At 53.5% G+C, this 27,208-nt stretch overlaps 1 protein-coding gene across 1 annotated transcript in view; it reads right to left on the bottom strand.

Annotated features, from left to right (window-relative positions):
- Positions 1-27,208, bottom strand: part of LOC140386562 (urokinase plasminogen activator surface receptor-like) — a 107,716-nt gene that overhangs the window by 65,259 nt on the left and 15,249 nt on the right. The window contains exons 2-3 of the mRNA XM_072468985.1: positions 14,454-14,570; positions 3,827-3,964 (exon numbers count right to left, since the gene is read on the bottom strand). Of these exons, the coding sequence (XP_072325086.1) occupies positions 3,827-3,964; positions 14,454-14,570 (255 nt within the window). The remainder of the gene's footprint in view (positions 1-3,826; positions 3,965-14,453; positions 14,571-27,208) is intronic.

The following is a 27,208-nucleotide window of genomic DNA, read 5'->3' as shown; positions in this document are numbered from 1 at the left end:
GACGCGAAACGGGACCCTTAGGAAATGGTATAATCGCCCGTCTGCCTCGAAGGCTGTGTACTTGCGGTCACTTGGGCGGATGGGGAGCTGATGGTAGGCGGACTTGAGGTCCACGGTGGAGAAGACCTTATATTGGGCAATCCGATTGACCATGTCGGATATGCGGGGGAGAGGGTACGCGTCTAGTTGTGTGTACCTGTTGATGGTCTGGCTATAGTCTATGACCATCCTTTGCTTCTCCCCTGTCTTTACTAGTACCACCTGTGCTCTCCAGGGACTATTGCTGGCCTGGATTATGCCTTCCTTCAGTAGCTGCTGGACTTCGGACCGAATGAAGGTCCGGTCCTGGGCGCTGTACCGTCTGCTCCTAGTGGCGACGGGTTTGCAATCCGGGGTGAGGTTTGCAAACAAGGATGGGGGTTGAACCTTGAGGGTTGCGAGGCTGCAGATAGTGAGTGGCGGTATTGGGCCGCCGAATTTGAAGGTTAGGCTCTGTAGATTGCACTGGAAGTCTAATCCCAGTAATGTGGGGGCGCAGAGTTGGGGAAGGACGTAGAGCCTGTAGTTTTTGAACTCCCTCCCTTGCACCGTTAGGGTAACTATGCAGAAGCCTTTGATCTGTACGGAGTGGGATCCTGCAGCTAGGGAAATCTTTTGTGCGCTGGGACGGATGGTCAAAGAACAGCGTCTTACCGTGTCGGGGTGGATAAAGCTCTCCGTGCTCCCGGAGTCGACCAGGCATGGTGTCTCGTGCCCGTTTATCAGCACCGTTGTCGTCGTCGTCTGGAGCATCCGGGGCCGTGCTTGGTCCAGCGTCATTGAAGCCAGACGTGGTTGTAATGGTTGAGCGTCTTCTTCGAACCCCGTGGAGCCGTCGACACTGGGGTCCGTTGTTGCCGTCCAAGGTGGCGTCGGGGGTGAACAAGATGGCTGCCCCCATGCATCGCACATGGCTAGGGGGTCACAAGATGGCGGCGGGGGTGGACAAAATGGCCACCCCCATGCGTCGCACAGGTCTGGGGTGGTCCAAGATGGCGGCGCCCCTCCTCCCCTCGTGGTGGCTGGGACCCAACATGGCGGCGCCTGCGGGTCGCACATGGGGCGCTGGGGGGGTTGGGGAGCGTTAGGAACACGCAGGACACCCTCTTCTCAAGGGACAGCGGTGGCCGGGACCCAAAGTGGTAGCGCCGGCGGGTCATACATGGGGCGCGGGGGGGGTGGCGGGCTGGGGAGCGTAAAAGGCGTGCAGGGCTCCCTGTTCTCCGGGGAGAGCGGTGGTCGGGACCCAAAGTGGTTGCGCCTGCGGGTCGTACATGGGGCGCTGGGGGGGGTTGGGGAACGTAAAAGGCGTGCAGGGCTCCCTGTTCTCCTGGGACAGTGGCGACCTCCCGGGACTGGCACACAGCCGCGAAATGGCCCTTTTTCCCGCAGCTCTTACAGATCGCTGCGCGGGCCGGGCAGCGCTGCCGGGGGTGTTTCGCCTGGCCGCAGAAATAGCAGCGGGCTCCCCCGGTGCGACTTGGCGTTTGAACCGCGCAAGCCTGTGAGGTGTCCGGGGGGGGGTGGCTTTGTCGCGACGGGTGCGTACGGAGCCCAATGGGCTGCGGCGCGGTCGGGGCCGTAGGGGCGGATGTTTCGCGCGGACACGTCTAGGGAGGCTGCTAGGGCCCGTGCCTCTGAGAGTCCTAGCGACTCTTTTTCTAAAAGTCTTTGGCGGATTTGGGAGGAGTTCATACCTGCCACAAAAGCATCGCGCATTAACATGTCCGTGTGTTCAATCGCGTTTACCGGCGGGCAGCTGCAGGCCCGTCCCAAAATTAGTAGCGCGGCGTAGAATTCATCTATCGATTCTCCGGGACTTTGCCGTCTCGTTGCGAGTTGATAGCGAGCGTAGATCTGGTTTACTGGGCGAACATAGAGACTTTTTAGTGCTGCGAACGCTGTCTGGATATCCTCTGCGTCTTCGATGAGAGAGAAAATCTCCGTGCTTAACCTCGAGTGCATGACCTGTAGTTTTTGGTCTTCTGTGACCCGGCCGGGGGCCATTCTGAGGTAGGCCTCGAAACAAGTCTGCCTGTGCTTGAAATCTGCTGCTGCGTTCACTGCGTGGGGGCTGATCCTCAGGCATTCCGGGATGATCCTGAGCTCCATAGTCCTTTAGTCACGTTTAATAAATTGTAGCGCACAAAGACTCCGAGACACGAATAGAGTGAAGTCGATGAGGCTTTATTAAGCGTGATTGTTCCCCCGCAGTTCAGTAGTAGACTGGCCTGTGGGGGAGGACTCCTGGTTCTTATACTCCGCCTTCAGGGCGGAGCTAGAGGTCAATGGCCAACCAGGACCCGGGATCTGTCAGCCAATGACATCACGGCTTCACAGTCCCACATGACCCCTAATGCATACTACCACACTCTGAAACTAACTCTATGCTGTATCTGTCCTGGGAGTGTTTGATGGGGACAGTGTAGAGAGAGCTTTACTCTGTATCTAACCCCGTGCTGTATCTGTCCTGTCATGATCTGCATATCTGTATGTACACAGGTGTTAATTTATAGATGTAACAACCAAGTAATCATGAGAGGGCAACACTAGAGACAGGTATAAATAGACAGACTCAAGCCAAGATTCGCCTCTTTATAAGGACAGTGGCTCGTTACCAGAGGTAGACAAAGACAGCTCAGCGCAGGTGTAGCTAAACATAAGTATTTCTTATTTAATCTTGTTCATGTAACATCTAGTTTAAGCATTGGTGAGAGAACAAACTCACAGTTAATTTGTCAACGTTACTCAATAAAGTATTTGATCTAATTGGAAGACTACGAATGTTAATCAACATTGAGTTAAAAATCATCCTGGCAAGAAGCAAAAGAGTAACATATTTTTCACAAAGCAATATAACATTACTATCAGAAGTAGTAATGTGATATGTTCTGGGAATGTTTGATGGGGAAAGTGTAGAGGGTGCTTTACTCTGTATCTATCCCTCGGCTGTATCTGTCCTGGGAGTGTCTGATGGGGACAATGTAGAGGGAGCTTTACTCTGTATCTATCCCTGTGCTGTACCTGTCTTGGGAGTGTTTGATGGGGACAATGTTGAGCGAGCTTTACTCTGTATCTAACACCATGCTGTATCTGTCCTGGGAGTGTCTGATGGGGACAATATAGAGGGAGCTTTACACTGTATCTAACCCTGTGCTGTACCTGTCTTCAGAGTATCTGATGGGGTCCGTGTAGAGGGATGTTTACTCTCTGTCTATTCCCAAGCTGTACCTGTCCTGGGATTGTTTGATGGAGACATTGTTGAGCGTGTTTTACTCTGCATTTAATACCATGCTTTTACTGTCATGAGATTGTTTGATGGGGACAGTGCTGAGGGAGTTTTACTCTTTATCTCACACCGTGCTGTACCTGTCCTGGGAGTGTTTGATGGGGACAGTGTAGAGGGAGATTTACTCTATATTTAACCCTGTGCTGCACATGTCCTGGTATTGTTTGATGAGGGCAGTGTAGAGATAGCTTTACTCTGTATCTAACCCAATGTTGTACCTGCCCTGGGAGTGTTTGATGGGGACAGCGTAGAGGGAGCTTTACACTGTATCTAACCCTGTGCTGTAACTGTCCTGGGAGTGTTTGATGAGAGCAGTGTAGAGATAGCTTTACTCTGTATCTAACCCAATTTTGTACCTGTCCTGGGAGTGTTGGGGACAGTGTGGAGGGAACTTGGAAGTGTTGGTTTTGTTCAATTGCAGTATAACTCAGTAGGCAATCTCATTATCAGATTAATCTATCAGAATATGAATTGAATTGTGATGCAATGGAACCTTACCTGTATCTATCCGTGTATTACAGCGATCAGTGTCACAACAACTGCTGCTCTGGGAGACGACCACACTCCCACAGTTAAAGGATACAGGATCAGAGCACGGACCACAGGAATTACTAATCTGCTTTTTGGTCATTCCCCCTGAAAACAAGCAAAGGTTTTAGCTACAATTTCTCACATTCCCTTCATCTCTGAAGAAAGGAATGAGAGAAAGATGGTGTTGGATAAAGGGTCAAAGAGCGAGAAAGAGTAAGAATGCAAGAGAGAGAATGAGCAAAAGGAAGAAAGAGAGTGAAAACTAGAAAGTGATAAAATGGGAAAGAAAGAGAATGAGAGGAAAACGTTGGAAAGAGTGAGGGAAAAAATAGAAAGAGAAAGTGTGGCGAAAAAAAGAGAGAATTTATGGTCCCCACAGAGACTGATATTTTTATAAAATCTGGTCTTCAAGTTAATCGCGAAATGAATGACAAATCAAGATTTCACCTTTCCAGACTTTACTGAGAAAAACAAACTTAAAACACTTTTGATTAAACACTATTTTTGCAGACAACCTGGGCTGGATTCTCTGCAGCTCCGCGCTGAAATCGCGAAACGCGATCAGCCGGAGAATAGCCTCTGATGCTGAAATCGGCTATGACCCCCCAACACGATGAAATCGCGACTCCAGCCGCGCGGCCCAGAGAATCGCATTAAGTGCGCCGACGACCGATTCTCCGGGGCCTGAGCGATTCTGCGGCCCGAATGGGCCGAAGTCCTGACGGTGTGGTTCTCACCACCTATAAAACATCGTGATGCCGCGTGCTGGCTGAGGCATCTTCGGGAGTAGGCAGGAGCTGGCATGGGGGGCTACGGGCTCCCATAATGGACACAGGCTGTGCTTTCTGCAGTGGGGGGGGGACTGCCAGGGTAGGTGGCGGGGAGGCGAAGGGGGATGGGGAGACAGGCCGAGCAGTCGGAGCCCCCAACATGATAGGGCAGTGCCCACGCAGCGAGCGCCATCACGGCGGCCATCATGTTGGACACCCACCCCGGCCCCTGGTTGAACGAAGGGTTAACGGCTATATGGGTGGGTGCCGCTCCCCTGCCTGGCCACACCACTCAACCAGCGACACCCACCGGGGGAGAAGACCCAAGGCCACATTGACGGCAGCCCCCAGTGAGGGCAGTGCCATCAAACGGTGGCCAGGAGCGGGGGCACCAACGGGGCCTGGGTGGGTAACATGTGTGGCTGGGGTGCGCGGTGACAACCGGGGTGACCATGTAGCCCATGGTACCTGGTTCTGCACGGGTGTATGTGCCACGATAACATTTTCTCCCCTCACCCCCTGCAGATCATAATGTTTGGGAATTAACCAGCGATGTTGGCTGCCGTGGCGGGGGGCCGCTTCTCTGCATGCAGCCCTGTGACAGTGTCAGCGCAGTCGGCTCAGAGAGGAAGAGGAGGCTGCAGCAGAGGAGCGGGCTGCAGAGGGGCAGGTGGCAGCCACTCAGGCTGGAGGGCCGGCCGGCCGACGGAACAAGGAGGAGGAGGAATAGGACGAGGGGGATGAGGAGGAGGAGGAGGAGGAGGAACAAGACAAGGAGGAGGTGGAGGAGGTGGTGGTAGTGCCGAGGAGGCGCCCGATGAGGCCCCTAATGTACCGGCGCCGCATGTCCTTTGAGGAATTACCGGACCGGGCATGCAGGAGGACACTGAGGATGAGCCAGACACATCTGCCACATGATGGCACACCTGGCACCGCGTGGCAGTGGTGGGGGGACACGCTCTCCCGGTGGCCATCAAGGTTACGGTCGCCCTGAACTTCTACGCCACGGGGTAGTTCCAGTCGCCGATTGGGGACCTGTCCGGCATCTCCCAGGCATCTGTGCACAGGTGCATCCGTGCCGTTACCGACGCCCTATATGCCATTGCAGACAGGTGCATACAGTTCCCTGTGGACCGTGCCCACCAAGATGCACAGGCAGCGGGCTTCGCTGCCGTCGCCAGGATGCCCCAGGTCCAGGGGGTCATCGATGGGATGTGTGACACCCTGAGGCCACCAGCGGATGACAGGCCGATGTTCACGAACAGGAAGGGTACCACTCCATAAACGTTCAGGTGGTCTGTGACCACCAGATGAGGATTCTGCACATCTGCGCCCGGTACCCGGGCAGTGTGCATGACTCGTTCATGCTGGCGCAATCATTCATCCCCGGCATATTCGAGGGATACCCCCGCCCCGGCCCCCCTGGCTGCAGGGCTGGTTGTTGGGTGACAGGGGTTTACCCATTGCGGTCGTGGCTGAAGGCGCTTATACGGAGGCCACAGACTGACGAGGAGCACCGCTACAATGATGCCCATTGTGCGACCAGGGGTGTGGTCGAGAGGTGCTTCGGGGTGCTGAAGATGCGCTTCAGGTGCCTGGACCGCTCTGAAGGCGCCCTCCAGTATGAATCAAGGAGAGTCGGCCGCATCGTTGTGGTCTGCTGCATCCCCCACAATATAGCCCAGCAGAGGGGCCATGTGCTGGAGGAGGATTGGGGGCAAGGGCATGCCTCATCAGATGAGGAGAATGAGGGTGAGGGGAACAATGGGCGGGACATGGGAGCTGGCCATGCAAGGGAGGCCGCACTCTGCCGTCGGCAGGGACAGCGAGCATGGGACGCTTTAGTCGCCGCACGTTTCACCAATGGGTGCGTGGGAGGGTTGCTCGGCAGGGGCACGGACATCACAATACCACACACCCTCACCACCAGACACACTCACCTCCCACACACAGAGCACTCTCACCTCCTACACCCCCGAACTACCAGCATGTATAGCCCCCTCCATTATATGTACCTGCGGCACAATGAGCTGGGGGCACTGGTTGCCAGTAACAGCGGGTCAGGTCTATGGGATGGAGGATGACGACAGCTTGCTTTGCGATGAGCTCTGTGCTCCACATCTTTTGACAATGTCTGACTCATGCCCACAGTGACATCTTGCACCTGGGTGATCCCTGCATGCAAGCTGGCCAGTCCATCACATGGGCCTGTCGAATAGCTGGGGTCGGGGTGATGGGGACGGCTGGGGGGTGGTGGGGGGGGGGGAGTTACACGGTGCACCCACTGGGCCTCACCTGGCTACTGGTCCCCACTCCCAGTGGCCAGCACTGACCGCTCTACCCCCACACCCATCAGACAGAGCACGGAGGCAGCTTTCATCTGTGTTAACAGGTGTTTATTGTGAACAGATATATGCAGCCTGTGCCCTCACCCCTATAACTAAACACTGCCCTGCAGCCATGCCAACTTAACTGGTGTCTAGCTTTCTGGCCTTACGGTCCCTAACACTACACCTAGGTGGTTCTCCAGATGGTACAGCAGCAGTGGTGGTAGCCTGCTGAGACTCCTGCCCTGCGACGAGGGTCCCTGTTGGCGCACGTCTCTTGGGGCAGCCCGGCCTGGATGGGCACGGCTGCTCCTCGGACGTCCCGGGTGGCGTGGTACCGACCTGTTCTGCCCGCTGCCCACCAGATGCATCAGGGATAGGAGGGGTGAGACCGAGGTGCTGCGGTTGATGTGTTGGGTAGGCTGGGTCGATGTGGACTGCACTTGATGCAGTGTAGCGAGAGACAGACCTCCAACACTTGATAAGATGCAACACGATTTTATTTAACATCTAAACTATTATACATGTTCAATTGTGGGTTGACACTATGCTGACTTGACTGGAGACCTGATACTAGCCTAACCAGACTTACTAGCTTACATGGTGTTTGCACTGGCCAGCTCACTAACTCTGACTGTCTCAGAGGCTGGGTCCCGAGAGAGAGGGAAAACTGGTGCCCTCTGGCTTTATAGTGGTCGTGTCCTGTCTGGTGATTGGCTGCTCTGTTCTGTGTGCTTACTGGTCAGCCTGTGTGTCAATCACTGCCTGTCTGCACTCCATTATATACATCGATGTATATTATGACAGCGGTGTTCCAGCACCTCCCCTGCAGGAGTCACCGGCACGGGCCCCAGCAGCCCCTCTTCCCTCAGGGTGCCCAATGGCCACTGGGCTTCCCCATGGGACGGGGATGCGAACTGAGCCATCCCCCGGGGCCCCCACACCACCTCCCGCTGGCAGCGGATGCCCATTCTGGTATCGACCAGAGTCTGAATGTTAGCGGCCATGCAGCACATGGAGTGGGCCACCCCTGTCTGGGACTGTACCATCTCCCTCTGGGACTGTGCCATCTCCCTCTGGGTCTGTGCGACTCCGGCCAGCACCTGGGCAATGGCACCGAGGCTCTCAGCCATGGCCTGCTGGGACTGGACCATCACCTGAGTAATGCCGCTGATGCTCTCAGCCATGGCCTGCTGTGACTGAGCCACGCTGAGTAGTGCCGGTGCGGTCTGCAGCTGGCTCTGGCCAATGGCTGCCTGTGAGAGGGCAGCCATGTCCTGGGCCCGGGCTCCCGCCTACATGGAATGCCCCAGGCCTTGCAAAACCTGACCCATGTCTGACACCGTCACTCCCTTTGCCTCAACCACGGACGCCACCCGTGCGGTTTCGGCCTGGTGGCACTCATGACCGGCACCACTCTCTGCTCCTGCAGGTGGTTGGCTCCTCCACCTGTGCCTGCAGATGCTGGGAGCCGGCTGTCATCCCCTCCTCTGCTTCTTGGGTCTCTGGCTGCACCAGAACTATGTGTGGGACTGGATCTTCCAGGAACCTGGGACCAGTCTGGGCGGCAGCTGGTTCCTGGGGCCGGGCTGCCCTCTAGCCGTCTGACCCTCGGCTGCTCCTACCTCCACCTGCTGTATCGGAACGGCTGTGTGGCCCAGGAGCCTCCTCACTAAATTGCCCAACCGAGGTGATAGTCTCTGAGATGCTGGTGGTTGTTGGAGATAGCAGTGCCGGAAAGTCAATGTCATCATCGGACCCGGGGTATTGGATCTCCTGGGTCGTGTTGTGCTGCGCATCTGTTCCCTGTGTGTCCGTCCCCTGGGTCGTGGTATGCTGTGTGTCTGTCCCCTGTGTGTCCCTCCCCTGGTCGGGATGTCCGGCGTGTCTGCCCCCTGGGTCGTGGTGTCCTGGCTCGCCTCGGGCAGAGGGCTGGTGTTACAGCTGCCCTCCCCACCGGTGTTTGAATTCCTGTGGTCACCGGCCCTGACACTGGCCGGGGGCGGGGGGCCCCGGATGGTCCGGGCCCATCGCCGGCTGGTCCTGTAAGACATCAGACGGCATGTATGATTAGGCAGCCGGACGGGGGTGAGGCGGGAGGTGGTGAAGGGGGTGTATGGTGAGGGGGATGTGCGGTGAGGGGGATGTGGGGTGAAGGGGGTGAGGGAGGTGTGGGGTGAGGTGGGTTGGGGTGTGGGTTGATGGGGGTGTGGGGTGGGGGGGGGGGGGTTGGGGTGTGGAGTGAGGGGGGGCTGGGGTGAGGGGGGTGAGGGAAGTGTTGGGTGAGGGAGGTTGGGGTGTGGGTTGACGGGGGTGTGGGGTGAGGGGGGTTGGGGTGTTTAGTGAGTGGGGGGGTGAGGGGTGGTTGGGGTGTGGGTTGCGGGGATGTGGGGTGAGGGAGGTTGGGGTGTGGGTTGACGGGGGGGGGGGGTGTGAGGGGGGGTGGGGTGTGGGTTGCGGGGGTGTGGAGTGAGAGAGGTTGGGTGTGGAGTGAGGGGGGTGAGGGAAGTGTGGGGTGAGGGAGATTGGGGTGTGGGTTGACGGGGGTGTGGGGTGAGGGGGATGTGGGGTGAGGGGGATGTGGGGTGAGGGGGGTGAGGGAGGTCTGGGGTGAGGGAGTTGGGGTGTGGGTTGCGGGGGGTGGGGTGAGTGAGGTTGGGGTGTGGAGTGACGGGGTTGTGGGTGAGGGGGGTTGGGGTGTGGGTTGATGGGGGGGTGGGGTGAGTGAGGTTGGGGTGTGGAGTGACGGGGTTGTGGGTGAGGGAGGTTGGGGTGTGGGTTGATGGGGGGGTGGGGTGAGGGGGGTTGGGGTGTGGGTTGACGGGGGTGTGGGGTGAGGGGGGTTGGGGTGTTTAGTGAGTGGGGGGGTGAGGGGTGGTTGGGGTGTGGGTTGCGGGGATGTGGGGTGAGGGAGGTTGGGGTGTGGGTTGACGGGGGGGGTGGTGTGAGGGGGGGTGGGGTGTGGGTTGCGGGGGTGTGGAGTGAGAGAGGTTGGGTGTGGAGTGAGGGGGGTGAGGGAAGTGAGGGTGAGGGAGATTGGGGTGTGGGTTGACGGGGGTGTGGGGTGAGGGGGATGTGGGGTGAGGGGGATGTGGGGTGAGGGGGGTGAGGGAGGTCTGGGGTGAGGGAGTTGGGGTGTGGGTTGCGGGGGGGTGGGGTGAGTGAGGTTGGGGTGTGGAGTGACGGGGTTGTGGGTGAGGGGGGTTGGGGTGTGGGTTGATGGGGGGGTGGGGTGAGTGAGGTTGGGGTGTGGAGTGACGGGGTTGTGGGTGAGGGTGGTTGGGGTGTGGGTTGATGGGGGGGTGGGGTGAGGGGGGTTGGGGTGTGGGTTGACGGGGGGTGGGGTGAGGGGGGTTGGGGTGTGAGTGAGGGAGGTGTGTGCGGTTGGGCTGGGCATACATGTGTCGTAAGGAGCCGTAACCAGGCAGGGGAGGTCTCACTTGGTGGTGTGCCTCCGACCTCCGTGACGGCGATCTCCCTCTCCTCCGGCCCACCAACAATGTCCATTGCCCTCTGCTCGGGCACTGTGAGGAGACGCAGTTCTGGTGGTCCACGTCCGGTCTACTCCCGCTCCCGGTGGTTATGCGTGGATTTTCCCTGGGGCGAGGCGGCGAACGCAAACAGCACCAGTGTCAGACGGTCCGCGCATGCTGCCCAGGGATTGGGTCTCTGATGGCATTGGTGCACAGGGCACCAATGGTGGCTGGCATGGGTGGATGCAGCCATGTGCGTCAGTGTGGGGGTGGGACCGTCCCCCTGGGGTGAGTGGGGGGGGGGGCGGTCACATGTGTGTGTCGGGTAGAGTGTTTGGTGACCGGGGCACACTGCTGGGTACTCACCCTGGCTGCCCTGAGGAGGTCGTGCAGCTTCTTTCGGCACTGGTCTGCAGTCCGGGCCACCGCCCCGACGGCACTAACGGCGGCTGCCACCTCCACCCAGGCACGCCGAACAATGGTGCCTGCCAACCTCCGACCCGGGATACAGTATCAGCCTCCTGACCTCCACGACATCCAGGAGGGCTCCAACTTGCCATCCCTAAATCGTCGAGCTGCTCTTCTGGCGGCCATCTTGCCTGCGACGCTGTGAGTGCGGGGTGTAGGAGAGTGCGGTGTCGTGTCAATGACGGATCTGGCGAATCGGCGGCCGCACTCTCTGACGCTTCTCGTTCCGCCCGTGCTGGCCCCTTGTTGGCCGTTGAGTAGCTCCCGCTGGGGGCCCGATGACACCGTCGTGAAACTCCAGGGTTTTCATGACGGCGTCAACACCTAGCCTCATTTTCGGCGAATCCAGCCCCCTATATTTGAACTGCGAACAGAACGTGAAACACAATTGAAAAACATCCACCATTGACTTCCGTTTGCGACATGTAGGTGGAGGCTGCACACATCACGGTAGAGAAGATGGCTGAAGTGATGGCTAGCGTGCTTGAGCAGTTGTTTTCGAAGCCTTTTGAAAAGCATCGTACGGAAATGATGACTTTGTTTAAGGAGTGCGTAGGTGAGACACTTGCCCCAATAAGAGAGGCGTTGGTGAGAATTTTGACAGTGGTGCAGGAGCAGGGGGAGAAAGAGAAGCGGGGTGGAGGAGACATTGTTGTGGCACAGTGGCCAGTTCACCTCGATGAGTGAGGAGCTGCGGAGAGTGGCAGAGATCAACAGGAGGCTGACAGCCAAGGAAGAAGGCTTGGTGAACAGGTCACAAAACATAATCTGAGGATCATGGGTTTGCCTGAGGGGGTGGAGGGCTGGAGGCCTACAGAATAGTTTGCCGATGTGCTCGCGAAGTTGACGGGGTTAGGATCCCTCCCAGTATGAATTGTACAGGGCCCACTGGTCGCTACAGCCGAAACTGAGAAGGAATGAACCACCGAGAGCTGTGATCATCTGTTTTCCCAATTTTCAAGTGATGGAGAAGATGTCGGGGTGGGACTGGAACGTTTGCCATTTCGGGTAACGACAACTCACTTTCGGTATTTGGGGGTGCAGGTGGCACAGGACTGGGCACGGCCCCGTAAGATAAATTTCACGAGCCTGGTGGAGAGGGTGAAGGAAGATTTGGGGAGATGGTACAGTTCCCTTTCGTCATTGGATGGCTGGGTGCAGGCAGTAAAAATGAATATTTTGCCACGGTTATTGTTTTTGTTCCAGTGTCTGCCGGACTTTTTGCCAAAGTCATTCTTTCGAGGGGTGGACAGGCTGGTCGCATCATTTGTGTGGGCAGGAAAGGTAGCATGGACAAGGAAGGTGGTGCTCCAAAAGGGGCAGCAGTCGGGGGGCTTGGCCCTCCCAAACATGTTGCGCTATTACTGGGCGGCAAATGCGGAGAAGGTAGGGAGACGGAAGCTTTGTGAGTGCGGATGGAGGCAGGTTCTTGTAAAGGGTCGGGATTGCGGTGCTCGCAACGACGCTGCTAGTTTTCGCCCCGGGCAAGTATTCGGGTGACCCTGTAGTGGTAGCCATGCTGAATATTTGGGGGTAATTTCAGCAGCACTTCATGTTGAGGGCAGGGTTCAGGGTGATGCTGGCAAGAGCGAATCATGGGTTCGAGCCAGGGAGGATAGATGCGAGGTTCCGGGGATGGGAGTAGAAAGGGGTAAAAGAGATGAAAGATCTGTTTCTGGAGGGGTGACTCGCAAGTTTGGAGGAGTTGGGGGTGAAGAATGGGCTCCAGCGTGAGGAGGCATTAAGTATGTGCAGGTGTGGAATCTGGCAAGAAAGGTTTTGCCAAGCTTCCTGGTGGCACCATCCTCCTTGTGGTTGGAGAAGGCGCTGTCGGTGGGGGCTTGGGGGGGGGCGGGGGGGGGGGGGGGGGGGGGTTGGAGAGTGGGGTCATTTCAGTGATCTACAGCAGGACTATGGAGGAGGATAAGGAGTCCATGGAAAGATTAAGGCCAAATGGGAGGAAGAGTTGGGGATGGTTCTGGAAGAAGGATTATGGTGCGAAGCGCTGTGAAAGGGTCAATACTTCAACCTCATGTACGAGACTGGGGTTAATTCAGCTAAAAGTGGTGTCTCGGGCGCACTTCACAAAAGGAAGGAAGAGCCAGCTGTTTGAGGAGGTGGCGGATAGTTGCGAGTAGTGTGGGAAGAGCCCAGCCAATCATGTTCATATGTTGTGGTCCTGCCTGAAACTGAAGAAATATTGGGGGTCATTTTTCAGCACCATGTCTGAGATTCTCCGTGTAGAATTGGAGCCGGGTCCCCTGACAGACCTGCTGGAACGGGGGCAGATGTTTGAGCCTTCGCCTCATTGATAACTTACAGGCGGGTTCTGTTGGAGCGGAGGTCAGCTCCTTCCCCACCCCCCGTTCCTCGGTGTAACTGGGGGTTCTAATGGAGTTTCTGTATTTGGAGAAAGTGAAATTTGCTCTGAGGGGCAAGTGAGGGGTTCCACCAGAGATGGGACTTGTTTGTGTTACATTTTGGAGATCTGACTGCTATCCGGTGGGGAGCTTCCTCTCACATTGCTTTGCAGTGAATCTCCGGTCTTGTTGGATGTAGCTTCACTCCCTCAACCCTGATCCTAGCAGACAAACTGTGTCTGCCAATTTTCAGGGATATCATAGAAACTCATCCCGGGTCACTGCCTGTGTGGAGTTTGCACATTCTCCCCGTGTCTGCGTGGGTTTCACCTCCACAACCCAAAGATGTGCAGGTTAGGTGGGATTTGCCACACTACAGTGCCACTTAATTGGAAAAAACTAATTGGGTACTCTAAATTTAATTTAAAAAATCTTAGAAACCCACCACCTCTCAAAGCAATGTGAATCACATGGGCCTTGTATCCAGATAGAAATGCAGATTAGCTATTTTTCTTTATTCATTTTAGGGGGGGTGGGCATCGCTAGCTCGGCCAGCATTTATTGCCAATCCCTAGTTGCTCTTTAGAAGGAACAATGGAGGTAAAAAGAGGAAAGAGAAAGGGAAGAGAGAAATATGAAAAGAAGAAAAAACAAGGGAAAGGAGGCAAAAAGAGAGACTCCATGTTCCCCATTGAGACAGATAATCTTTTTAAAAGCTGTACTTCTAGTTAATAGATGAATGCATGACAAAACAAGATTTCTCCTTTCCTGACATTTCCTGTAAAAGATCAAACTTAAAACACTTTTCAGTAAATACTGTTTTTGCAGACAACCTATATTTGAACTGCATATCAGAACTTTTAACATTTTTGAGAGCTCAACTCTCATCTTGGAACTAAATGGATAATTTAAATCATAAACTGACATTTGAAACACATTTCTGGGGCTTTGGAGATTGCAGTCTAACCACTGTAAGCACACAGGCTTCTGTAATTGTCTCCAAGTGCCCCTTCTTCCCAGTAAAACAATCTGGGTGCCACAATCAAACCAACTTGCTTGCTGCTGCTCAAACTTAAATTAAAAACACACTCCCAAGAACGCAAAAACTGAAAAGAGGAGGAAAAGTGAGAGAAAGTGCAAGAAGGAGTGATAGAGAGGGAAAGAACATTTTGACACAATATAAGGGCAGAGATTACCGTAGATTTGTGTGGTCGAACTGGTGCTGCAGCTGGTGGTTCCCGACGCACATGTTGTTGGTGTGAATGTGCAGGTCCCAGATATCCCTGAACATTGGTTGCAATTGAAAGATCGCGCTGAGGGGAGAGAAAGAATGGACCAGAATGAGTGACATTAACAATTCACAGCTAAATTCAGTAAGTCAGTGTAGCCCCTCTGCCCAATCAGCATGGGCCATATACAGAGAACCTTCAAGCCCTTGTGCTGATTCGCCACTTAATGCAGCAATGGGATAGGCTCCTTCAGCAAAACGGATAAGCCTATTCAACCCCTCGAGCCTTTTACACCTTAAGAGGAGGAGCCCACATAGCCCCCTCAAGGCTGTAACACAGGAAGAGGAGAAGCTCATTCAATTCCCTCGAGGCTGTTACACAGGAACGATGGGAGGCCCATTCAACCCCTCATGTCTGTTGCACAGGAACAGGAGGAGGCCCAATCATCCCCCTCGAGGCTTCTACACAAGAACAGGAGGAGGCCCATTCAACCCCTTGAGACTATTACACAGGAAGAAGAAGAGGCCATTCAGCCCCTCTGGCCTCAGGGTTTGTGAATCTATAGGTTTTGTTAGAATCAGAGCATGTTACAGCACATGCAGCACATTCTGTCCAACTTCCCAGTGCTGGCTCTTTGCTAGAGATATCTTATTGATCCTACTGCTGCACCCCATACGCTACTGTCTCCCATTGATCTGCTAATTGTTCCACTTCAAGTATTTAACCAGCTCTACCTTTTGAAAGTTCCTACCCAATCTGCTTCCACCGCCCTTTCAGCCAGCACCTAACAGATCTCAACAAATCGATGTGTAAAAAACATTCTCCTCATTTCCCCGCCTCTGGATCTTTTACCGATTTTCTTCAATCTCTGTCCTCTCTGGTTACCCAACCTCTTCTCCCACGGCAGCACATGCCCTGCCATGGATACCCGGTGGCATCAGGCGGCTTCAATGGGAAATCCCATTGACAAACGGCAGGAAGAGAGAATCCCGCCTCCAGCGAATGGCGCGACAGAGAAATATGCGGCTAGGAGATCGGAGAATCCCACCCCTGGTACCCAGGAATTCAAATGCATCCAACGGAGGCACTGTTCCAGAGAAGAGTCAGAGGCACATAACAGAGATTCAAAGGGTAGTCGGGCTGGAAGAATTTTGGCATTTGACAAGGTGCAAGTTGACATCTGGCGAGGGAACTTTCAGTGTTGGGTAAACGCCCCCCACCTGTTGCAGATTGTTCTCAGGAAAAGTGTTAAAAGCCAAGTCTGTGCAATGTGGTAAGGAGATCTGCCAAGTTCTGCCTGAATGGGATGTGGCATATTGAACCTTTAAAGGAAGACCTGTGTTTTTTTAGAAGAAATTCAAGCAAAGTCCTTAGCTACAAACATAAAGTGGCCATTTTCTGGGTAATCATAATGGGAGCGAAAAAACATGGAATGTCCCATCTGAAAAGGTGTCAAGGCCGACTTCAAATGAGAGACACACGAAAGGAAGGTACAAAAAATGGCGCAGGAGCGTGGCGACTCTGCGAGCTTTCTTCCACAGATCCTCTTGCGACATCTTTTACTACCATTCGAACCTTTTAAAACCTAATTCTAACACTTATATAATTAGTAACCATGGGCATCATTCTCCGCCGGCGGGAGTCAGATGCATTCTATAAACTCCTCCTCAAGACTGCCTTGACCGACCTGGTTAAACCAATCAACATGTAGATTAAAATCCCCCATGATAACTGCTGTACCATTTCTACATGCATCAGTTATTTCTTTGTTTATTGCCTGCCCCACCATAATGTTACTACTATGGTGGCCTATAGACTACTCTTATCAGTGACTTTTTCGCCTTACTATTCCTGATTTCCACCCAAATGGATTCAACCTTATCCTCCATAGCACCGATGTCATCCCGTACTGTTGCCCGGATGTCATCCTTAAATAACAGAGTTACACCACCTCCCTTACCATCCACTCTGTCCTTCCGAATAGTTTGATACCCTCGGATATTTAACTCCCAGTCGTGACCATCGTTTAACAAAGTTTTGTCTATGCCCATGTCTGCATCAATGGTGCCGAGGTAAAGATGGTGAATAACTTCAAATTCCTCGGTGTAAACATCACCAACAATCTGTCCTGATCCACCCACGTCGACACCATGACCAAGAAAGCACAATCTATACTTCCTCAGGAGATTAAGGAAATTTGACATGTCCACAACGACTCTCAGCAATTTCTATAGGTGCACCATAGAAATCATCCTATCGGGCTGCATCACAGCCTGGCATGGCAACTGCTCGGCCCAAGACCATAAGAAACTACAGAGAGTCGTGAACACCGCCCAGTCCATCATGTGAGTCCGCATCCCATCCAGTGACTCTCTCTCCAACTCCCGCTGCCTTGGAAAAGCGGGCAGTATGATCAAAGACCCCTCCCACCTGGGTTATTCTCTCTGCCAACCTCTTCTATCGGGTAGAACAAAAGAACAAAGAACAAAGAAAAGTACAGCACAGGAACAGGCCCTTCAGCCCTCCAAGCCTGCGCCAATCATGCTGCCCGTCTAAACTAAAATCTTCCATACTTCCGGGGTCTGTATCCCTCTATTCCCATCCTATTCATGTATTTGCCAAGATGCCCTTAAACGTCACTATCGTCCCTGCTTCCACCACCTCCTCCGGCAGCGTGTTCCAGGCACCCACTACCCTCTGTGTAAAAATCTTACCTTGTACATCTCCTCTAAACCTTGCCCCTCGCACCTTAAACCTGTGCCCCCTAATAATTGACCCCTCTACCCCGGGGAAAAGCCTCTGACTATGCACTCTGTCCATGCCCCTCATAATTTTGTAGACCTCTATCAGGTCACCCCTCAACCTCCTTCATTCCAGTGAGAACAAACCGAGTTTATTCAACCACTCCTCATAGCTAATGCCCTCCATACCAGGCAACATCCTGGTAGATCTCTTCTGCACCCTCTCTAAAGCCTCCACATCCTTCTGGTAGTGTGGGGACCAGAATTGAACACTATACAAACGTTGGAGAACGCGCACCAATAGATTCAAAAACAGCTTCTTCCCCGCTGTTACCTGACTCCTGAATGGCCCTCTTCAGTGAACTGAACTGATCTTATGGAGTGAAGTGGGGCAGGATTCTCCGACTCCCCCGCCGGGTCAGAGAATCTCAGGGGGACGGAGTGAATCCCACCCCCGCCAGCCGTCAAATTCTCCGGCGCCTGAGAAATGGCGGGGGCGGGAATCGCGGCGGTCGGCTACCACTCGCAGCACCCCCCCCCCCCCCCCCCCCCCCCCCCCCCCCCGGTGATTCTCCAACCCACGATAGGCCGAAGTCCCGCTCGTTCTATGCAGGTCCCGCCGGCGTAAATTGGACTGGGTCCCTTACCGGCGGGACCTGGCGACGCGAGCGGACTCCGGGGTCATGGGAGGGGCGCGGGGCGATCTGGCCCCAGGGGGTGCCCCTACGGTGGCGTGGCCCGCGATCGGGGCCCACCGATCCGCGGGCGGGCCTGTGCCGTGGGGGCATCTTTTCCTATGCGCCGGCTGTGTAAGCCTCCGCGATGGCCGCGCGTAGGTGAACACCCCTTGCGCATGCGCGGGAATGACGTCAGCGGCCGCTGACACTCCCGCGCCGGCCGGTGGGGTCCCTTCGGCCCCGGCTGGTGCGGCGCCAAAGGCCTTCCACGCCGGCCGGCGGGGCGCCAACCACTCCGGGGCGGGCCTGGCCCCTAAAGGTGCAGAGGATTCCACACCATTGGGGAGGCCCGATGCCGGAGTGGTTCGTGCCCTTCCGTCCCGCCGGGACCCCCTGCGCCACCGGGTACGGGAGAATCCCGCCCGTGATCTTTCTGTGCATCTTCTCTACAGTTGTAGCAGTATATACTGAAGACTTAACCCACTTTCTATATTTATGTATTTTCATTATCTTCGTGCATTTGTCGTTTTCATGAATGGCGCGATCTGCCTGGCTTTATGCAGAACAATACTTTCCACTGTACCTCGGTACACATGACAATAACTATAAAATACAAAATTCAAAAGACTTAATTTTAATCTCCTGTGGTTGCAAGGACATTGGAGATTGTTTTATGCCTTGTAGATTTTGACTGAGTATGGCATCAAGGAGCCCTAGCAAAATTGGAGTCAATGGGAATCAGTTGAAAACCCACAGCTGGTCGGAGACATACCTGACAGAAATGAAGATGGTTGTGGTTGTTGGAGCTCAGTTATCTCAGCTCCAGGTCATCACTGCAGCAGTTCCTCAGGCTTGTGTCCTGGGCCCAGCCATCTTCAGCTGCTTCACCACTGCCGTTCCTGCCATCATCTGAGGTCAGAAGTGGGAATGTTCCCTGATGACTGCACAATGTTCAGACCATTTGTGACTCCTCAGACAGTGAAGCAGTCCGTGTCCAACTGCAACAAGACCTGGACAATATCCAGGCTTGGGCTGGCAAGTGACAAGTTACATTCACGCCACACAAATTCCAGGCAGTGGCCATCTCCTACAAGAGAGGATCTAACCACCGCCCCTTGACATTCCATGGCATTACCATCGCACAATCAACATCCTGGGGGTTACCATTGATCAGCAACTGAACTGGACTAGCCATATAAATACTGTGACTACCAGAGTAGGTCAGAGGCTAGGAATTCTGTGACAAGTAACTCACCTCCTGACTTCCCAAAGACTGTCCCCACATGCAAGGCACAAGCCAGGAGTTTGGTGGAAGATTCTCCAATTGCTTGGATGAATGTAGCTCCACAAATTCAAGGGGTTTGACAGCATCCAGGACAAAGCAGCCCATTTAATTGTTACCCCTTCCACAAACATTCATTCCCTGCACCACCGACACACAGTGTCAGTCATGTGAACCATCTACAAGATGAACTGCAGGAACTCACCAAGGCTCCTTAGGCAGCACCTTCCAAACCTACAACTGCTACCATCTAGAAGGACAAGGGCAGTAGATACCTGGGAATTCCACCGCCTGGCGGCTCCATTCAAAGTTATTCAGCACACTGACTCAGAAATATATCATGATGTGGAGATGCCCGTGTTGGACTGGGGTGAGCACAGTAAGAAGTCTCACGACACCAGGTTAAAGTCCAACAGGTTTGTTTCGAATCACCAGCTTTTGGAGCACTGCTCCTTCTTCAGGTGACAGGAGGCTGAGGAAGGAGCTGTGCTCCGAAAGCTAGTGATTCGAAACAAACCTGTTGGACTTTAACCTGCTGTTGTAAGACTTCTTACTGGAAATATATCGGCATTTCTTCACTGTGATTGGGTCAACATCCTGGGCACCCTCCCTATCAGCACTACGGGTGCACCTAAACCACGTAGAATGCAGCGGTTCAAGAAGACAGTTCACCGCCACCTTCTGAACACCCACATTGCATGAATGAATTTTATAAAAACCTCAGATCACACATCCAGAAATCCATTTCCAGTCGATTTATATCCCAGAATGTGGAAATGATCTGAGATGAGAGTAAACTGACTCTGCAAAAGACATGCTTGTTTTTACAGAATGCACAAGGTTAAGAAGCTGGTGGCAGACTGCTTGCGATGCGTTGCATGCTTTATGAGTGACACAAAAACAAGCAGAAAAAAATGAAAAGCAGTCATCCCTGCCGTTAGCAGACAAAGTCTCTTTTTCTCTCTCTCGCTCTCTCTCCCCCTTCCTGTTGCTGGAGCCAAGGCTCAGCAGAAGTCACAATCTGAAGAAAACAGGGCAGCCTCTTCCAGCGCCTTGGGAATCTAGTGTTCCCAAACAACTGCAAAACAATCAAAGTCAATTTGACCAGAATCACCCAATGTAATGGCTGCAACGTACCACGAGCTGCGCCTCACAGGCAAGACAAGGACATATCTTCAAACTTGTATTTGGACTCTTAACTTCTCATTTGCTACTTATGCATATGAGTGTTGCATTTTTCATTATTTCTCTCGAGTTTAATAACTGATAAACTTGCTCACTCTTTTACTCAAGAAAGTCTGCTAAAATTGGCTTTTTCTAAAAAAATTAATACATTTGTACTGGGAAATATAGACACAGGTAAATGGATTCCTCTTAAGTTAACCTTGTTCTCACCAACGAAGGGTGTCAATTTAAAAATAAATTTAGAGTACCCAATTCATTTTTTCAAATAAGGGGCAATTTAGCGTGGCCAATCCACCTACCTGCACATATTTGGGTTGTGGGGGCGAAACCCACGCAAACATGGGGAGAATATGCAAACTCCACATGGACAGTGACCTAGAACCGTGATCGAACCTGGGACCTCGGTGCCGTGAGACAGCAGTGCTAACCACTGCACCACCGTGCTGCCCTCCAAGGGTGTTAATTAAGAAGAGAAGACAGCTAATTCCTGTTCACCCGGGTTCATAACAAAATTAGGGTCCTGTTTGGGAATTTAACAAGTTAGGGGTCTCGTCCAGTGCTACCGTGAGCGGCATGGTTGCACAGTGGTGAGCACTGTTGCTTCACAGCTCCAGGATCCCAGGTTCGATTCCCGGCTTGGGTCACTGTCTGTGCGGAGTCTGCACATTCTCCCCGTGCTGCCTGGGTTTCCTCTGGGTGCTCCGGTTTCCTCCCATGGTTCAAAGTTGTGCAGGTTAGGTGGATTGGCCATGCTAAATTACCCTTAGTATGCAAAACGTTTAGCTGGGGTTACGGGGATAAGGTGGAGATGTGGGTTTAAGTGGGGCTGCTGTTTCCGAGGGCCAGTGCAGGCTCAATGGGCCGAATGGCCTCCTTCTGGACTGTAAATTCTATAATTTTATGATTCCAGGTACTTGTCATAACATATGGGACAAGTGTGAAGGGTGAAATGTCCTTCTCCTCTGGTCCCACAGCTTTACTAATATCAGATACAGAAATAAGAATGTTAAAATGGTAATTTCTATCAAATGAAATTGAATTAAATGAAAATAGTTTCTCCTTTAAAATGACCGAGCCTACTTCACAATATTGTTCATGTGATTTCAGTTGATGCAATCGTTTGCTGTCGATGAATCTCACTGAAAATAAAGTAAATGGTATTTGCATCCCATGCTGGTTGAAACGCCTACTGATTGGCCCTAAGGATTAAAACTAAAGAGCATTTCTAGTGGTGCTGGGTCCTGTTCATAGTTTAGATTGACCTAATTTTGTAAATCTCTGTGTGGATTTTTCTCTCTTACTCTGTCAGAGTATGTGCCTGTGTGTATATTTCTGTGTGTGCATGTTAATCTGGACATAACTGTGTTTCTTAGCTTTGCATTTGGTGTCTGTGTGACACTTTGAGTGTGTGTCTCTCCCCCTCTTATTCTGTATTTTTTGGGCATGGTTCTCCAGAAAGATTTTTTGGGGGATAAATTTAAGAGTAGCCAATTATTTTTTTCCAATTAAGGGGTAATTTAACTTGGCCAATTCACCTACCCTGCACACTTTTAACAGTAATAATAATCTTTCTTGCCACAAGTAGGCTTACATTAACACTGCAATGAAGTTACTGTGAAAAGCCCCTAGTCGCCACATTCCGGCGCCTGTTCGGGTACACAGAGGGGGAATTCAGAATGTCCAAATTACCTAAGAGCACGTCTTTCGGGACTTGTGGGAGGAAACCAGAGCACCCGGAGAAAACCCACACAAACACGGGGAGAACGTGCAAACTCCACACAGACAGTGACCTGGGGCCAGGATCGAAACTGGGTCCTCAGCGCCAGGAGGCAGCAGTGCTAACCACTACACCACCATGCTGCCCCTCCAGAAATATTTCTAAGTGTCGCAGTGAGCAGGAGCGGCCGTGAGCTTCCCTGCACATGGCCCAGCAAGGCCGGCAACGATATTCAATGTTTTTCTTTTCATTTAATGTACCCAATTTTTTTTTTCCAATGAAGGGGAAATTTAGCGTGGCCAATCCACCTAGCTTTCACATCTTTGGGTTGAGGGGGTGAGACCCACACAAATTTGGAGAGAATGTGACCAGGGCCGGTATTGAATACGGGTCCTCAGCGGCGGAGGTAACAGTACTAACCACTGCGCCAGCCTGCCGCCCCCCCACTGTTCAAACTTAATTGGTCCACTTAATGAGGCCTCACGGGCTTCTCGCAGCAAATTAAGTCTCACCAGCTGATTTGCTGGCACCGCAGTTGCCAGCCCCTGCCGCTCACAAGGTTGAGCCACATTTAAGCTGCACTCGCCCAGCCAGCCCCAGCCGGCTCGCAACAATGGCGCCCAAGAGATCGGGCCAAAGATTCAGGGACGCAGAGGTTGGGAGGCTGCTAGACGCTATGGTGGCCAGGAGGGATGTCCTGTTCCCCGGATGGTCCAGGAGGGTCAGCCATAGGGCAGCCAGTGCTGCCTGGGACGAGGTGGCGGCAGCTGTGAGCGCCGGGAGTGTGGCCAGGAGGAATGGCCTCCAGTGCAGGAAAAACTTCAACGATCTACACTGGGCAGCACGAGTCAGTAGACACCACTTCATTCCCCCCCCCCTCCCCCCCAGTCCTTTCCGCCCCCACAGGAGCATCCACCCTCCCCAACTCTCCAGGTGACCCCAAACCCTCCCTCCACCCCCTCCCCCTTCAAAATGCGTCTTTACATCTGTTGGCAAGAAAATATTATCATGACACTGCCTCTGGCCCGACACACCTGTGAGTATCCTGTTTTATTGGAAGACTAAAGACTCACCAGAGTGCCTCTTTTTTGAGTGAATTGACCCATTTGAGATATTGATAGACACTGAGTAATGTAGAATCATAAGGTGCTTGGCAGAGCAAGAGTCAATGTGGGACTGGAGAGTGACATAGCCAACAGAGTGATGTGTGTAGTCACATGGTCAGGGAACAGACTAGGACAGAATTCAGTAAGCAGCAAGCCTGCAGCGAACAGCGCCACGCAAGACCACATTTGGAACTGTACATAGTTAAAGCTTCCCAATAAAAGTGTTTATGTTTCAACACACAAACCCAAAGATCTTATCAATGAGCCATTAACACTGTAATGTAAAAAACTACTGACACAAAATTTTGTTGTGGATCAAATTGAATGCCTGGATTTATTGTCTCTAAGATTGGATCCCTGTTGTGCTAACTGGACCTGGAGGCACGGACCATTCATAAACATGTGGATAACTGAAGGAGTAGCGAGATGCGCCAGCAGTCAGTGTTGCCATCAAGAAATGTTTTCAAACCCGTAAACGCCAAAGTAACTGATTGACCTACTATGTATGTATCTGACGTCTCTGTGGAAGCAAGTCATAATGAACTGCCTGTGCCAGAAAGGTACCCATTATTGAAGTTCCTGTTAATGTCGATCCTGTGGACGCATCGCAGACCAGAGGTGGATTAACAATGAAACACCCAGTGCTCGGCACAGAGCCCCAACCAATGTAGGGGCAATGCCTGTGGACACCGATCAGAGCCTGGTAACGTTGCATTAGCTGATCGACTCATTGAGTCTTTCAGCAGGGGTATCAGGCCTCCTTAAAGCAGGAAAGCAGGCTGGTCTGATCTAGGTAAGGGTGAAGAGAGCCAGAGACAGACGATCCTGTGTTTTACTTCTGCGAGAAAAGGCTCAGCCAGCACGCTTCTTGACCCAGGGCCGAGGGCAGGCCTGCCAGCAATAGCGAGGTGAGGCATTGGGCAGAAGCCATAAGCCAGGTGAGCCAGCCAGTCAGCAGCTGTCGATAAGTGAGGGGAGCAGACGAGGGGCGAATTGAGAGGGGAGAGGGGGGCTAGCTGGTAACAGCGAAGCGCGAGGCATTGAATCAAGCTTGACCAGCATAAGGAGGTGACGAGAGAGGCAGGAGACTGCCTTGAAGACCCTGGGCCAGCGAGGTGGGTGAGAATGGGAGAATGTCAAGGGAGACTGTGAGGGGATGGGTATTGGGGGGGGGGGGGGGGGGGGGGGGGGAGAGTGAGGATGAGGGGAACTGGGGGGAGGAGAGTCTGTGCAGGTGGGGATGGGGCCAGCCAATGTTGCCAACTTTCGGCGAGTGACTGTGTCATGGCCAGATTGCATTTTGGAGGGAGGGAGGGTTTGTGCGGGGGGAAGTTGCAGCAAGGGGAACGCGCAAGGGGTGACTCGAACCAGCCAGGGCAGATGAGAGCAGGCCTCAGAAGAGTGGAGTGAGTGTTGTTAGAAATCCAGAGTCACAGCTTCATAGGTTACTCCAATTTTTTCAGACCTTGAACTAACATGGGATTAACTGTGCAAAAGCTTACTCTGTCATAAAATTCGTTCAAATCAATATGTGTTTCTCTAGCAATATGAAGCAACACTATCAATCTGGGTGTCAAAATGAACAAAATTGAAGGCAGGGCAAGAGGACAAAGCTAGGCAAAAAGATAGGTTATCATTTTACTTTCGAAAGTTCAAAGTATTGAGCAGCGCACAAACTGCATATTCACCCTCATCCACCAAAAGGTGACTTGTCCGATGACTTAGACTTGTCGATTAAGTCGAATAAGATGTGGACTCTGAAATAGCAATGGAACTACAATAGATTGTTGATTCTCCTGTTGAATTGAGAGAGGAAGCCTTCCCTGAAGACATTGCCTGATCGGCAAAATCTGTTCCACTGGAAGTGATAGAATATTTCATTCTAAATAAACCTCTAAATAAGGTAAAATTGAAAATTTGAGAAAAGAGTTTGAGGTTGGAGGTTGAAGGAAGATTAGTAGTATTCGTAAGCATCATTTTCTGACGGTGAATTTACAAGAATAATTTATTTGATTTTGTGAGTGGAAGTAAGGCTCTTTATTTAATTATTTTGAAACTGAATGAGACCCTGTGAGATTTACTAAATAGCAGCATAACCATCTTGTTGATGGGGTATTTTCTCCTGCACTGGACTGATTCATTCTGTCCTGCACTGGCCTGTGTTGCAGTAATGTAATTGGCTGATTTTTCCATCTCATTGTTCATCAGCAAGTTCCATGTTTGCTCGCCTCAAGGCTCCTACATCGCAATGATGGCTATCTTTATTGCCTTTCTGACAAGTGGGCGAAATTCTCCAGAAACGGCACGATGTCCGCCGACTGGCGCCCAAAACGGCGCAAATCAGGGGCGTCATTCTCCAACCCCCCGCCGGGTCGGAGAATCGCCGGGGGCTGGCGTGAATCCCACCCCCGCCGTTGCTGAAGTCTCCGGCACCGGAGATTCGGCGGGGGGCGGGAATCGCGCCGCGCCGGTTGGCGGGCCCCCCCCCCCCGCTCGATTCTCCGGCCCGGATGGGCCGAAGTCACGCCGATAAATTGCCTGTCCCGCCGGCGTGGATTAAACCACCTTTTGAACGGCGGGACAAGGCGGCGTGGGCGGGCTCCGGGGTCCTGGGGGGACGCGGGGTGATCTGGCCCCGGGGGGTGCCCCCACGGTGGCCTGGCCCGCGATCGAGGCCCACCGATCCGCGGGCGGGCCTGTGCCTTGGGGGTACTCTTTCCCTTCCGCCTCCGCCACGGTCTCCACCATGGCGGAGGCGGAAGAGACTCCCTCCACTGCGCATGCGTGGGAAACTGTCAGCGGCCGCTGACGCTCCCGCGCATGCGCCGCCCCAAGATGTCATTTCCGCGCCAGCTGGCGGGGCAACAAATGCCGTTTCCGCCAGCTGGCAGAGCGGAAATTCCTCCGGCGTCGGCCTAGCCCCTCAATGTTGGGGCTCGGCCCCCAAAGATGCGGAGCATTCCGGACCTTTGGGGCGGCGCGATGCCCATCTGATTGGCGCCGTTTTGGCGCCAGTCGCCGGACATCGCGCCATTTCGGGAGAATTTCGCCCCAGACGGGCATCGCGCCGCCCCAAAGGTGTGGATGCTCCGCATCTTTGGGGGTCGAGCCCCAACATTGAGGGGCTAGGCCGGCGCCGGACGAATTTCCGCCCCGCCAGCTGGCCGAAAAGGCCTTTGGTGCCCTGCCAGCTGGCGCGGAAATGACATCACCGGGCAGCGCATGCGCAGGAGCGTCAGCGGCCGCTGACAACATTCCCGCGCATGCGCAGTGGAGGGAGTCTCTTCCGCCTCTGCCATGGTGGAGACCGTGGCGGAGGCGGAAGGGAAAGAGTGCCCCCACGGCACAGGCCCGCCCGAGGATCGGTGGGCCCCGATCGCGGGCCAGGCCACCGCGGGGGCACCCCCCGGGGCAAGATTGCCCTGCGACCCCCCCAGGATCCCGGAGCCCGCCCGCGTCGCCTTGTCCCGCCGGTAAGGTAGGTGATTTAATTTACGCCGGCGGGACAGGCATTTTAGCGGCGAGACTTCGGCCCATCGGCGGGAATCGTGCCCGCCAACCGGCGCGGCGCGATTCCCGCCCCCGGCAAATATCTGGTGCCGGAGACTTCGGCAACCAGCGGGGGCGGGATTCACGCCAGCCCCCGGCGATTCTCCGACCCGGCGGGGGTCGGAGAATTTCGCCAAGAGGTAAACCTGGATTTTAATTCAACAGTTATTCATACAGGTACGTTTTCACAAGTTAAAAAGCACTAAAGCTGTGATAAATTTATGTATTTTTGTGGTTTGTCCCTTTGCGTTCTATTGCGGTGAAGGTGGGTGATCCGGGAGGGGCGTGATGTCATCTGGGGAGGGGCCAGAAATGAAAGTGAGCATAGGGTCTCACAAAGTGTAAATCCGTTGCAGTCTCAGACTACAGAATTACGCCGCTCGACAAGAAACAGAAAAACTCCTCAAAGACTCGATTTATAATTCTCGAACTCATCTAAATAATGTTGAGTTAGAATTTAGGATC

Source organism: Scyliorhinus torazame, chromosome 12 (genome assembly GCF_047496885.1).
Source record: "Scyliorhinus torazame isolate Kashiwa2021f chromosome 12, sScyTor2.1, whole genome shotgun sequence".
NCBI classification, from domain to species: Eukaryota; Metazoa; Chordata; class Chondrichthyes; order Carcharhiniformes; family Scyliorhinidae; genus Scyliorhinus; species Scyliorhinus torazame.
This window is presented reverse-complemented; position numbering and strand designations above follow the sequence as displayed.